Genomic DNA, 15,302 nt, shown 5'->3' with positions numbered 1-15,302 from the left:
ATGATCCGTGACTTCCTGGCGCCCGCCCTGGTTTCATTCCTGGATTGGTGACTGATTGCCAGGAGGGCTCTGAGCCCCCTTCCTCCTGCTCTTCCAGGGTCTGGGCCTTCCCACGTGCCCTCGCGTGCTTCCTCGCTGAGACTTCTGTCTTCTCTAACTCCTGCAGAATGTCTTTCTAATGTGAAATTCCAGTGCTGTAAAAACTGTAGGGGATGAGTTTGGTATCAGAAGGAGAGCATTTCAGACAGAACTTTGCAATTCAGGAGAAACTAAAAAATATACTTTGGACGTGTTTCAGGAGAAAGTATAGACATTCTGTTAATTGGGAAACAGTTTGAGTCATAAGACATAATTTATGATTTTATTTCTTTCTGTCTTTTCCTGCCTCACTCTTTTGTTTTAAAATGTGTGGCACAGCGCTTCATGTTGTAAACCAAACTCTACTACATTTTATCTTCTTATTTGGGCACTTTGGCTTATGATGTTAGGAGGATGTATTATTCTCAGTCAGTTTTTGAATTCTCCTAAATTACACTAAGTGCTCTGTGAACAGAATGTTTTCTTTCACTGCTTTTTGCTTTCTGAGTCATAAAAGGCTTCCTGTTGTCTTCATTCCGTCCTTATCTTCAATCTAGAATATATCGGGTTTATTAGAGGGTGAGACTTGGGGTTTACTGAAGACCAGATGCTGCGGGCTCTTCTTGACAGTCGTCCTTGAAGCGCATGGCAATACATGGACAGCGCAGTTTACCAGGTCTAAATAACTGGAACAGTTACAGCACATTATTGTTTTGATCTTCCAAGCATTTGAAGCCCTTTTAGGGGATTATGTGTAAACTGTAATTCCTCCAGATTAAACATAGATGGCGCTGTTGCTCTGTGATTCTGCACAAGTTCCCAGGCCAGGAGTTCTTTGGATTTTCCAGATTTTTTTTTAGGTTTCAAACTATAGAGAAAACCAAATCATACCCAACCTTGATACCTGTTAACATTTAAAAATATGAACTTCATTTTTAGTTGAAATTGTTTATTGTGAGATCACTTTAAAAAACTATCCTTATATAGTAGTAAGTATAGACTAATCCTATTTGTGTTAAAAATAAAAGGGTGTACTTTACATTATTGACACACGCTTATGAAACATAGATTATATAACCAACTTACTGTTAGAACCAAGAAACACTTCTCATCTGCGTCTGTACGTTACAGCCGTTGGCATATTTGCCAACATGGAAGTCCACATGTAACACTCAGGGAGCAAACCCACTTATCCTGGCCGCGTTTCCTTGGAGTGATTTTGGATTATTAGTTGTACAAGTGATGTGGGTTTTACAGGAAAGACTCAGGGTGTGCCTATACCCGCCGTCTGCTCATGTTCAACTGCCGCGGGTTCTCAGTGCCCCACGGTCCTCTGCAGGAGAGGGGCTGAGGAACGCCTGGGCCTGGGGTTCCAGTCGGGCTGTTCTGACTGGCAGAGTCTGCGCAGAGTGCTGAGGGGAACGGCCCGGGGCGTGCGTGGGCCTGGACTCTCAGAGGGGCTGAGAGCCAGACACGTTTAAAGAACTTCCATTTGGGCCATTACAAACAGAAACGTCTTCTGCCATTATAACTCATTAATGGGAAACTGGCCATTTAAAATAATTATTTTCTTTGTTTTGAGCCCTTAAGAAAGGAGGATTTATTTTAATATTTCTTTCTAAAAGCCCCCAAAATGCTTTTCATCTTCAAGTATAGTGCTTATATTCAGACTAAATTTAAAGTAGGCAAATTGTAACAAAGTATAAATATTTTAGCATTCAGCAAAATAAAATGGTGAAACAAGGAGAGTATCCTGTGATTTGTGTTTATTGGTGCCAAGAGAAGCAGAGTGTTAGACCTTTTCTAGGTGGGGTGCGGGCTGTCCTGTGTGGGAGTTCGCCCCCACCCCCTTGCCCTGCCCTTGAGTTCCATGTAGCCCTGTCGGCTTTTGCTCCTGGATCCCTCAGCTTCTGTGGCAAGACGCTGTGTTGTAACCCTAGGGGGACGAGAGTTAACTTGCTGTTTCTTCTACTAAGATTCATTAATTTTGCAAATTTTTCATGAGGGCCCACTATGCGCACGGCACTGTAATATATGGTGTTTGTTTTGAGCTTTTTATTCCCGCTATTCCTGTGTTTGAAGCACACTATGTATCGCTCCTTTTTCATGTTTCCAAACTCCACATTCCTAAAAGGTAGTTATCTGTGGCCAGCGAGGCTTTTGAAAGGTTCTGAAAATCACTTCCAAGGAGCAGCTCGACGCAGACCAGATGGTCTCTGGGGTGAAAGCTTTGCTTCGAGGTGACTGCTGGGGAATGAAAGGCCTTTACTGGAATGTATGAATTTTTTAATATTGTTGTATTAAAATATCTCCCGTATAGCTTATTTTATCATACTTATTTTGATGGGGTAGTGTGATTTGTATTTGCCTTATGTTTCAGGGTTCAGAATAAGTTGGAGGTGCTGAATTACACAACCATTCCTGTCTATCTCCCAGAAGTCACCATTGGAGCTCACCAGAGTGACCGCGTCTTCCATAAATTCACAGAGGTAAGGCCTCGCGAGCTGGGAGCTGACCCTCAGCTTCATCTCCAACAACTCCTCACAGTCACTTCTCTGAAAAGTGGTTTTTGTTGTTTCTTGTTTGTTTATTGTAGTGAAAGAGCTGTCTTTTCTTGAAACGATTCAGCTTGTTTTCCCTTATCGCTGTGTGTACAGCTGACGCATTCTTCGTACGCAGGGCCCCACGCAGTGGGCTGCTCTTCTGGGCAGCATGTGTTGCAGACGGTGCTCTTTGTCAGCTTGTTATCTTGATACAAAAACGTTCTCTGTTCTTTAGTTTTTATTTACGTTTCTCTAATGTCAAGTTTTATTTCTGGTGTTGCCTCACTCTCCATGGGACGTCTGTCCATAAATGATGAAGACGTGTGTTCTGCAGAAGGCCCTCGGTGGATGGGAGAGTGCAGGGCGGGCAAGGAGAGCAGGGGCAGGAGCGAGGGCAGAGGTTGGGAGGGTCAGACTGTTGTATTGATCTTCTTAGCTGATTTCCATACCTTTGTGGTGAGTTATTTGTTTTCAGAATGGTTTGGAGAATCATTTCAGGCAAGATTCCATGAACTTAGAGTACACTGTCAGTTCTGTTTTGGAACCTAGCAGGTGCATGAGTGCCTTCTCAGAGAAGCCTGGTGTCAGTGGGTTAGTAAGAACCTGATCCGTTTCCACATCAGGTGTGGTTGGTTTGTTATTGGGAAATGTGTGAAATGGTTGGATCTAAATCAGACCTCCAAGCTAAGCAGTCAGCATTTAAATAAGTTGAAATCTTAGTTAAATATTCCTGCATTACTCTAATTCTCTGATTGGATGCTTGCCAACGGCTGGAATTGCCAGTTGGATGTCCGAGTATATCCCACGGCTTTCTTTCTTACTTGAGATACTTGGCGTCTTTTCTTAAATTTTTTTGGTTGATTTCAAAGTGATTTTATTCAGTGTAGAAATGTTGGGAAATACATGAAACCGTAAAGATATCCCTCAGCGGTACCTACATTCGTGCCTGTTTCTTTCTACCCTTGTGCGTGTGTGAGGGCATGTGTAGTTTCGCTTTCTCTGTTTGCCTGGAGTCGTGAGGGTCCATGGCTCCGTCAGTGTCTGGGTGCTGAGCCGACTCCTCCCTGCAACTGGGGCCCTGTTTGCTGCTTTGCAGAGACCAGAAAGCCTGCACGGGGTCAGCTTCCCACTCTGCATCTAACAACTCTCTAGGTCCTCCTGAGACATCTCACCGGTGGCTTTGCTTTCTTCTGTCGTCACAGCTCCTGTCCCTGTGCAGGCCACCTCCATCTTACTTGCTTGTGTCCTGCAGCTTCCTCCATGGTCTCCATGTCCAGTCTCTCCCTCCAGCCCCTCTTCCGGAATGCAGAAGCAGCCGTGCTAATGCAGACCCGAGAGTGCGGGTCCCGTGCCTCCAGCCCCTCCATGGCTCCCGTTACCTCCGGTCGAGTCCAGACCGTGCACTAGGGATGCTCTGGCTTCTGTGTCTTCTTCTCCTCCTTCATCACGCCCCACAGGGCACCCGTAGCCTCAGCCGTGTGGTCTGTTATTCCCACCACTGGTGCTGGGGGCTCTAAAGTGGTACAGACAGAGAATCTGAAAACAAATAGATAAGTAAATTGCCTAGTGAGAAAGTTTTACCCTTTTAAATTTTTAAAAAATTCTTCTTTACGTCAGAGTATTGATTTACTGATAAGATGTGTTGAACGTCTCTATTACTCCTGATGATCTTACTTTTAAACAAGGAGGCAGCAGGCGGCAAGCTCCAAGGTCTTGCAGTCACTGGTCTGTGGGTGGAATTTAGTGTCGTAGCTTTGTTTTTGTAGTTTTTTCTTATGCTCTGTTGTTTACAATGAATGGTGCTGGCTTTCAACTTGTACTACTGATACAAAGTTTCCTTTTAAAATAAACTTATGTACAAAAGGGATTTCATCTTTTTAATGTAAGCAGTAGTACATTTGGTACAGAGCTGTGACGCGAGTGGGGAAAGTGGCCTATTAGGTGCCGGACCTGTCCTAGGCCCTGGAGACAGAGCAATGCATAGGGTGGACAAGAACCCCTGCCCTCATGGAGCTTACATCCTAGTGGAAGGAAATGGAAAAGAAACAGAAAGTAAAACAGGGAAGATGTTAAATGATGGTGACAGGTGCTGTGGAGAAAGTTAAATTCCCAGAAGAAGGCAGGCAGGGCCGTTGTGAGGCAGGGGAGTAGAATTTACAAAGTCTTGGTCATCGCTGGGAGGCCTCACGGGGGAGGTGATGTGTGAGCCAAGAGCTGCAGGAGGTGAGGGGAGCCAGTGGGGACGTGGGGGAAGAGGCCCAGGGACAGAGGTGAGGCTCAGCGTTTCTGGCACATTCAAGACCTGGGAAGGAGGCTGCTGTGGCTGGAGCAGAGGGAGGAGGGAGGGGACAAGGTCGTAAGAGAGAGACCGTGAAGGCCTCCTGGCTGTCCTCTGTGGGACGTTCTGTGTGACATACTTTGTAATGGGGATGTCCTGGTTTCTAATTGGAGATTAGATTGAATAGGGGCATGGGTGGGAGCAGGGAGATTAGTTAGTGGGCCATTAAAGGAGTGCAGGTTGAGAGATAATATTAACTTGGACAAGGGTGGTCATCGTGGAAGTTTCGGAAAGTGGTCAGATTGTGGATGGAACCCACAGAATCTGTTGAAACTTTGTATTGGGAAGTGAGAGAAAGAAGGAAGCTGATTGCTAGGTTTTGGGCCTCAGGAACCAGAACTCTGGAGTTGGAATTGGGAGATCCTGGGAAGACGCAAGAGGTAGGGGTTCCAGGGAAATGTCAAGACTTTGTTGTTGGACGTGATGAGTTTGAGATGCTTAATTATACCCAAGAGGAGATGTTGAGCAGGTAGTTATTGATAATCAGTTTGGAGTTTGGAGGTAAGTGAGGGATGTGACTAAGAAATCTAGGGGTTGTCAGCGTGTGGTTGGCACTGAAGTCATGGTACTGGTTGAGCTCACTGTAGCAGTGTAGACAGAAAGGAAGGGCAGAAGGTTAAGAGGTGGCGGAGACAGCAGAGAACCAAACAAAGTCACTGTCTTCAGGGAGCTTACATTTTAGTATATGTTTATTTCATCAACTATCTTTATAAGTGGGGGACTGTTAATGTCAATAGGAGTCTAATTTCTTCTGTTAACATATGTCTATTTATGAAGTGTAAGTTTTGTATTTATTTCTGTCTGTGTATAAGCAAGAAAGAGTGAGCCAGATTACCCACACTAAAGTGGGAGTGGTGCCCACAACAGGTGGGTCTGGCCTCGTCTTGCTGGTAGTCGGGAGCGGGGAGTGCCCTTGTCAAGCATGGGTGGGCATGTGAGCAACCTGGAGAGGCCCAGCAGTGTGCTCCTAAAGGATGCAGCGGCCTGACTGCCGCAGAGGAGAGCCCCTGGCACAGGTGCCGTCGCCTTGCAGTGGGTGAGACCTCAGGTGACACTGTCACTGCTGTAGTGAGACACCGCTAGCGTGAATAAACTTCCCGTTAACCCAGCGCCCAGGCTGTCCTGACGACAACTAGGGGAAACATAGCAAGTTTCAGAAATTGTCTGCATGGAAAATGGACGTTTAGAAGTCCTGTCATATAAAAGGAAAAGAAAAATGCATGCCAGTAAATAATGACAGTTTTCTATCTTTCTGGTTTGTGTACCCCCTTTTTTTTCTTGCCTTAAGACACTGGATGGCTCTCTAGTTCATGATTGACTAGAAGCTGTGACAATGTCATCTGGCCTTGTTTCTGATCTCGTGGAGAAAGTCTTCGGTAACTCACCAGGGAGCTTTATGTTTCCTATCGGTTAATTGTAGACACTCTTTCTCAGATTAGGGATGTTCTATTTTATTAGTGGTTTCTAAGGAATTTCTGCTATGTGTGGGTATTGAGTTTTATCACATGTTGTCTGCCATGGGTGATTTTTGTCCTATTTCTGTTAATGTGGTCAGTTATATTGATTGATTTTCTAAGGTGAGACCAGCTTGATTTCCTGGAATAAATCCCACTTGTGTGTATGTTATATTCTTCCTATGTAGCTGAACATAATTCACATATTTAGTTAGGGTTTTGTGTCTATATTCCTGAGAGTTTGGATGGCAGTTTCCCTTTCTTGTAATACCCCTGTCAGATTTCCTTGTTAGGATCATGTTGACATCATGCACCACGTGGAGACTGGGCCCTCGTTTGTTATTCTCTGGAAGAGTTTGCATAAGGTGCCTTCGCCTCTTCCTTCAGTGTTGGGAGGGATTGATCGGTGGAGTTCTGTTGGAATATTTTCAATTAGATTCCACTTCTTTAATAGATACAAAATATTCAATAGTCTTTTCCTTCTTGGATTAGATGTTGAAAGCTGTGTTTGTCAAGGAATTTGCTCCCATTTCATTTAAATTTTATAATTTCTTGGCATGAAGTTTTTCAAATGACCTTTTTTCTGTTTTTAACTTGGTCGGATCTGAGGATCACTCTCCCCTTCTTCATCCCTGTGGGTGGTCCTTAGAGTCTCCCTGCTTTCCTCTTGGAAGGAGGTTATCATTCAAGAGACCAACTTCTTGTTTGGTGTTTGCTGTTACCCATTCTGAGTCACTGACTGTTTCTCTTTATTTTTCCTCTTTCATTTGCTCTTTTTCTAACTTCTTAAGATGAATAGGTGGATCAGTGTTTCTCAGCCTTCGGATTTTTGCGTTTAAAGCTAGACACATTGCCCTCCAAATTTGGCTTAACTCAATCTCATAATTCTCGATGTTATGTTTTCATTATCATTCAATTCAAAATATTCTCTAATTTTAATCTGGTTTCTTTTTTGACCTCTATGCTAATTTGACTTATATGATACCACTTAAAAGCAGTTGGAATCTTTCTGATTTTCTTTCTCTTGTGAATTCCTGGCTTAATTCCGCTCTAGTCAGAGACATGCTCCACGTGATCTCAACCCTCGGAAAGTGATTGAGGCTCACTTTTTGGCTCAGCATTTGGTCGCTTTTGGTAATATTTCATGGTCCTCAAGGAGAATGCCTGCTTTGCCATGTCGTGTGCAGTGTCCTATTAGTGTCAAGTGAGGAGAAGTCTGTTAATCCCATTATTCAGATTGTGATTATCCTTCCTGATTCTTTCAGTTCCTTCCTCTGTCAGTTTCCTGTGAGAAGCGTGTGGAGATCTGCCATTGTGTTTGGATTTACTCATTTGAGTTGCATCAGATTTTGCTACATATATATTTTGAGGCTGTACGGTTGGCCCTCCGTATCTGTGGGTTCCACACCTGTGGATATGGAAGGCTGACTAAGGGACTTGAGCATCCATGGATTTTGATGTTTGTGGGGTCCTGGAACCAATTCCCTGTGAATACCAAGGGGCAACTGTATCATTAGCATAGCTACGTATTTGTAATAGAGTTACCCTTTCATATGTTGTGAATTTTCCTTGTCATCTTTACTAATGTTTTTTAGAGTTTATTTTATTCAGCACTTATGTAGCATCTGCACCTTTCTTTTGGTTAGTGTTTGCATGGTATAGCCTTTTCTACATCTTGTAACTTCAACCTTTCTCTTTCTTTATATTTCCGGGGGACACCTTGTAAGCTGAAAACGGTTGTGTTTTTAGTTTTTGTCTAGTCTTAATACTGGGAATATTTATCTGTTCACATTTTAATGCGATTACTGATATATCTGTGTCTAAATAGCTTCTTTTGTATTTTTCCTGCCTGTTCTGTGTTTTGCTCCCTTTCTTTTTTGCTGCCTTTTGGATTAAGTGGTTTTATTAATATTTTTATTCCATTCCCCCCGCTTGCTAGTTATCATTCTTTTCCTGGTTTTAGTGGCTAAGCTGTTAATTATAATATTCACCCTGGGTTTGTTAAAATCTAACATTAATTAGTAGTTCTCTAGTTCCAGAACAGTGCCAGGATTTCCGCAGCTCTCGTCCTGGTGCTGTTTTTGTCATAGATCCCAATTTCCCATATACTTGCAGCCCTCAGGACATCGTGGTTTAGCGTTGCCTGATCGGTGCTCGGGCTGGCTCACCTGTGCTCCGCTCTGCTGCTGCTCCTCGCTGTCCTGGTCCCCCATGCCTCCTCTGAGCATCATTGTTGTTCTGCCTGAAGAATCTTTGCTGACAACAAATTCTCAACACTAATTGTATAAAGTGGTCTTTATTTGATCTTTATTTTGTCTATTTTTTATTTTGGACGTTTCCAACTTACAAAAATAACAAGAATAGCAAAATAACTTCTTCTGAACCTTTGTGAGTAAATGATCAACATGATGCTGCATTGTCTTCAAACACTCTAGTCCAGAGGCTCTTGAAGCATGGTCCCTGCATCAGCATCGCCTGGGCACTCGTTCGGACTGCAAGTTCTCGGGCCCTTGTCCAGGCCTGCGGGCTCGGATCCTCTGGAGAGGGCCCACGAATTGGTTTTAAGGAGTCCTCCAGTCAATTCTGAAGTGCGCTAAAATTTGATAACCACGGCTTTGATGTGTGATTCTTACAAACCAGACGTTCTCCTGCACAACCACAGCACAGCCATCAAAATCAGGAAATTAACATTTGCACGTTACTACCTCTGATCCCTAGACGCTGTTCACGGGTCATCGTTCTCCCAGTATGTTCTGTAGTTCAAGAGGATCCAATCCAGGGTAATAGATTGCATTTAATTACCTTGTCTCTTTAGTCTCTTTGGATCTGATCACATCCTCGGGCTTTCCTTGATATTGAAGACTTTTGAAGATTACAGGATAGTTGTTTTTTGAATGTCTCTCAACTTGATCTTGTTCACTGTTTCCCCATGATTAGATTTAGGGTATAGATTCTTTTATAGGAATGTCACAGAACTCAGTACATCTTATCAAGGAGACATGATTCCCATTTGTCCCGTTACTGGTTATATTAACTTTGATCACTTAACTGGGATGGTGTCTTCACTGTAAAGTTAATCCTTTGCTCCTTGTAATTAATAAGTATTTTCAGGGAAAATACTTTGAAACTATGTAAATATCCATTTCCTCCTCAAACTTTCACTCAATAGTTTTAGCACCCATTGATTTTCTTGGCTAAATTATTAATATGATGGTTGCCAGATTGTACTTCTCCTAATTGAGTCATTCTTTCTGCATTATTTGTTAGTATTCTACTATTCAGAAATGCTTTCTCTTCTCCCTGTGTGTTTGTTTATCTGTATCACCATGGACTCCCAGATTCCTATTTTATCCATGTACGTCTGTGTCTATTTCTGTGTCTGTATGTGTGTTGACAACTAGGAATTCATATCAATACCTCCAATTCCAGTGTAACCCAACAAGGTGCATTCTAGTTTTCTTCCGTTCCCTGTCCTTCTCAGATAGTGAGGCGCCTGGCTGCCATCACCTCAGTGTGTCTACTTGCTATGTCAGTGCCCACAGTGTGTAAGCAGTTTCCTGCCACTGCTGCCACTGGCCACCTACCTCTGCTAGTACCGTGTTTCCCCAACCCCTGCCAGTGTCCCCTTGCCACCATGTGCATGCAAACCTTGTCCAGCTCTACATCCTGGCTTTTGGGCTAAACTGGAAAGGAAGGAAGATTGTCTTCATTCTTGAAGGACATTTTCATTGGGTATAGGACTCTAAATTGGCAACTATTTCCTTTCAGCACTTCGAAACTTCCAGTATTTTGTTCTTCTAACTTTCCTGTTTCTTCTGAGAACTTTGCTGTTCCTCATTAAAGATAGTGTTTCTTATTTCTCTGGCAGGATTTTAAAATTTTTTTAGGAGGTTTTTCTGATTTGGATTTGAGCATTTATACTATCTAAGGGTGCTGTACTATCTAGGGGTACATGTGCATCTCTACTTTTGTCTGCACTTTGCTCAGGGTCCACAGCACTCTGGCTGAGACTCATTGTCAGCTCTGGGAGTCTTGCTGGTGCCTCTTCAGTATTCCTACACCCGTTTTCTCTCTGCTCCCTCAGGCTCCACTTACCCACGCTGGGCCTTTTCACTATGCTCTGTGTCCCTTGTGCTCTTCTCTCTGTTTTTCATCCTATTTTCTCTGTGAGCTTCAGCCCAGATACATTCTTCTCATCTGTCTTCCATGTTACTAATCTTTTTGGCTCTTTCTAGTCTGTTTCTAGACCTGCATTTCCTATATTTGGTTTTTAATTTTAATCATAGTCCTTTTTGAGTCTAGAATTTCCATTCTTTCTTGCTAAAGTCATCTGGTTTCTTGAACATACTAATCGCAAAGTTCTCTGATAACTGCTTTATCTGCGCCTTGTTTAGATCTGTGTAAATTATCTGGTTCTCCCCTATCCTTTCACTTTTGGTCATTTAATTTTGTGTTTTGCTATGGCTGGTATTTTTTTTTAGTGCCGGTCATTATTTGAAGAATTGTAGAGAGAGTTTGAGGCTTGGATGGTGCTGTCTTACTCTTGGGAGGGCATACTTAGTGTCTTCTGGCAGGCTTGTAAGTTAGGGCAGGTCGCCTGAGTCCTTTCAGAAGTGAAGCTGACTGACACTGAGCTTAGATTTCGTGAGGTGAGTTTCCTGGTTACCCCTCCTCGGAGGCACTTTCGGTGGATCCCTGCCTCCAGGTGGGTCCTGACCTACAGTTCGTCTCCGTGCTCCCCTCACACTGCTGAGAGCTGCTGGCTTCTCAGGCTCCCAGCTGCCACCAGAGTACAAGGGCAGGACCCTGGGGAGGGAGAACCAGCTGACCACACAGCTCACTTCTTTTGCTTTTTTCTCCTGGGACCTTGGAACCTCAGCCCCTCCCTATCTCCATGCCTTCACGCAGACTTTTTATATGTTGTCTGTCTTTCCTGGGGGCTTAGGATGGGAACGTCAGTCTGTACTAGTCCATCAGAAGCTGGACATATTAGCCATTTTCACCAGTGACATGAGGAAAATATTTGGCAGTTTTTCATCATTCTGTGTTTTGATCTTATTTTTAATTTGTGAGCATTGAAGAGATCTACTATATTGGACTTATGATTTCAATTAGATGTTTAGAAATGTTGAATTTTTTTTTTTTTTGAGGAAGATTAGCCCTGAGCTAAATCTGCCACCAATCCTCCTGTTTTTCCTGAGGAAGAGTGGCCTTGAGCTAACTTCCATGCCCATCTTCCTCTACTCAGAGCATGGCTTGACAAGTGGTGTGTAGGTCTGCACCTGGGATCCAAACCAGTGAACCCCAGACCGCCAAAGCGGACCATGGGAACTTAACCACTGTGCCACCAGGCCAGCCCTGGAATTTTGAAATTGTTGATCAATATTTAAATGACTGGGGAAATCTAATTTTTAAAATTCCTAAGTGTTTTTAAAAGTAACTTCATTTTTTAGAAGTTTTAGATTTATAGAAAAATTGTGAAGATACTAAAGAGTTCCCCTATACCCCACATTCAGTACCCATGTTATCAACATCTTATATCAGTATGGCACATTTGTTACAATTGATGAACACTATTGGTACATTATTATTAACTAAAATCCACACCTTATTCAGATTTCCTTAGGTTTTCCCTAATGTCCTTTTCCTGTCCCAGGATTGTATCCAGGAGACCATGTGACATTTGGTTGTCATGTCTCTATAAGCTCCTCATGGCTGTTCTCAGTTTCTCACTTTCTCAGACTTCCCTTGTTTTTTAAAACTGACAGTTTTAACAAGTCCTGGCAGGTAGTTTGTAGAACGTCCCTCAGTTGGAGTTTGTCTGCTGTTTTTCTCACAGTTAGCCTGGGTTATGTGTTTGGGGGAGAAAGGCCACAGAGGTGAAGTGCATCTTCATCACATTATGTCAGGGTACACAGCACTGCTGATGGTGACCTTGGTCCCCTGGCTGAGGTCTTGTCTGTCAGGGCTCCCATACAAATGTTCTTTATCCCCTTTCCAGAAAGTCACTGTGCCTACCATGGGCTTTATGTTTATCCATCGAGTAAGAATTGCGTGAATATTAGAGGAATGTTGGTTTTTTTAAAAGAAATTCAGTCACTTGATATTAAAAAAATGAGCATTGAAACTAGATAGAATATAGGTAATACTATTTCTCTTCCTTCACTTCAGAATTCCCTGTGGACATTAAAGACAGGAGCAACGGTTGTTAACAGATTTCTCCCTAGAAAGCGCATCGTGGGCATATAAAGATGAGCGAACAGAGCCCTTGTGTTGATTTCACAGGCAGCTGTTTCAGTCTGGGAAGATTTGTTGCTGCTCAGAAAAGGTCCCCCCCCCCATCCACCCAGGTTGCAGAGCTCATTTCTGGAGATTCTCGGTGAGTGGCCACTGAGGCCGACCTGCCTCCAAGACGACCCCCTGAGACAGTGGTGGGTTTGCTGCTGGGGCGAGGGGCAAGTGAGGAGGTTGGGGACATTGCAAGGATTTCTTTCTTTCAAGAGGAGGACTCCTTTGGTGTTGGAGTGAGCGCTTCTGTGCCCGTCGTTTCCTGCTCCGGGAGCTGATGGGTCTTCCTAGGGCAGTGGGCCTCAGGTCGGCCACCCTGGTAGGCAGTTCTCTCTTTCTAGGAGAAAATTTTTTTAGTGTTGAAAATGTGTGTTTTAGCCAGCCTCCACTGAAAACATGAGAAGTTTATATAATCCCAATTAATGTTATAATGGTAGTAAAGTTACTGAAAACACAGCTCATAATTTCATGAGAAACTTAAGTGTGTTTGCACTGTGCTTATAGATACACTTAGGGAACATGAGCATGGTGTTCTCGTATTAGAATACATCCATTACATATTATGCATATTTTATAGTAGATGTTGAACTTGTTGATACTTTGTGGTTAGGAATCATTGGGTAGCACTTCTAATTCTTGGAAAAAGGAATAGTGCGTTGGCCTTTTGTTTCTTAAATTAAGTATTATAGTCTCCTTTTCTCTTTAGGATCTTTCTGGTCTTTCTGTCTTTGGTGTTTTGTAGTTTAACCAACATGGGTCTTGATTTAAATTCTTTTTAGTTAATGCCAGTACTTTCTGAATCTTGTTGTTAGGATCTTATTCCTTGCTTACATTTTCAGTTGCTTCTCTTTGTTTAAACATTTTAGATATAGTCACCTTATGTCCTCTATCTGGCAGTGTCAGGTTTGGAAGGCTGTCTGACTTTGCCATTTATTGTTCCCCCTGATTCTTAACCGTGGTGGCTTACTTCCTTCTGCATTTGGAGGACTTTGGATGCTGGGTTCACACTGTGTGGGCATCTGTCGCTGGCATTTAGCAAGAGCAAGCCTCTCCTGAGGAGGGCTGCCAGATCCAACATAGGAGGCCCAGTTAAGTTTGAATTCAGATAAACGGCTGGTACTCTTCTGCTCTGAGTACGCCCAGATATTGCATTCAGTTGGGCGTCCTTCGTTGCTTGCTGACTCTGGCAGCCCGTCCCCTGGAAGGACTGTGCTGCTACTGGGCCTGAGATTCATGGGCACAGCGTTTAAGTTTCCTTCGTTGCCCGTGGGATTCCTGGCCCTGGAGGTTGTTTGAATTGGAACTCGCACACCTGTGTGGGGACAGGCTGTGGTTGTGAATTCTCCAGGCCCCAGCTGAGACCTCCTTGCTGGCAGGGGCTTTCTTCTACCTCCCTTCCCTGAGGGTGCAGCCCTCAGGAGCTGGGCTCCTGTAAGAAGTCGCTTGCAGCTCCCCACCTTGCACACAGGCGCCCTGCCTTCTGCCTCCGGCAGCTCTTTGCATGTCCCCAGGGCAGCTGGGGCGTCAGCTCCCGCTCTGGTTTTCAACTCGCTCTTCATCTCCAGCCCCTAGTGATTCCTTGCGGAGCTCAGCAATGCATCTAAAAGCATTTCTAGACATTTTACACCAAGAGGTTTTTCAGGATATCAGGGCTGCCGTTTTGCTGGAAATGGAAGGCTCCTGTTTTTCTTTATGATCTAAAAGCCTATTTTGGTGCTGGTTCTTCCTCTGTTCCTTCCACAGAGGATCTGAGTTGGAGGCTCTGCATCCCTCTGTGCTCAATAGGTATTTGCTCAGTGAACCCCCAGGATGGAGAATTCATTCAGTCCCCAGCCCTCAAGCCCTAGAAGGGAAATCTGGCTGACAGAAGCATTCTTATTTTCTGTTATAATCAGAGAATTCTATCCAGGAGATGTATCCAGGCACCTTGGGAACACTAAGGTATGAAAAATAACGGTTGATCCGTAACACTTGCTGCTCCGCTGATGTTAGACACACATACCCCGCCAACACTGTCATCTCAGTGTTTCACATTTCTTCACGGTCACTCAGCACATATTTCTTGTGCCACGCACTGTCTAAGCATGTGGAATAAAACAAAGCCCTGCTCTCAAGGAGCTTCCATCCTGGTGGGGAGGGGCAGCTGATAGAGTGATAGCAGGGCTTCTGAGTGCTACAGGGAAAATCAGGCTGTGTCAGGCAGCAGCTGTTCTGTAGAGTGAGGTGGTGGGCACCTGCAGACGGGCAGACAGGAGGTGGGAACAGGCTTGGTGTGTTCTAGGAATGGAAGAACCCTCCGTGGTGAGCTGGAGGTAAGGTTAGGAGGTAGCAGGGGCAGGACCAGGTAGCGGCTGTAGGCTCTAGTGTGGAGACCGGATGAAGTGTTCATGAGCCTGTAAGCCAGTGGGCTGTTCTGAGCGTGAGAGAAGCTGAATTACATGTTGGAAGGATCGCTGTGCTGGCATGTTGGATTTGACTGGGGCCAAAGGTGGAGGCAGAGAAAGAGGCAGTGCCTCAGGAGTCTGGTGAGAGATGACGGTGTTGGCTCTGCCCCCGGGACTCGCTCACCTTCCCTTCCCTGAGAGCCCCCACTAACAATGG

At 44.2% G+C, this 15,302-nt stretch overlaps 1 protein-coding gene across 1 annotated transcript in view; it reads left to right on the top strand.

Annotated features, from left to right (window-relative positions):
- Positions 1-15,302, top strand: part of NDUFA10 (NADH:ubiquinone oxidoreductase subunit A10) — a 63,269-nt gene that overhangs the window by 31,433 nt on the left and 16,534 nt on the right. Inside the window, exon 9 of the mRNA XM_070618807.1 lies at positions 2,459-2,567. Coding sequence (XP_070474908.1) covers positions 2,459-2,567 — 109 coding nt within the window. The remainder of the gene's footprint in view (positions 1-2,458; positions 2,568-15,302) is intronic.

The sequence above is a fragment of the Equus przewalskii genome, chromosome 5, assembly GCF_037783145.1.
Source record: "Equus przewalskii isolate Varuska chromosome 5, EquPr2, whole genome shotgun sequence".
Taxonomy (NCBI): Eukaryota; Metazoa; Chordata; class Mammalia; order Perissodactyla; family Equidae; genus Equus; species Equus przewalskii.
This window is presented reverse-complemented; position numbering and strand designations above follow the sequence as displayed.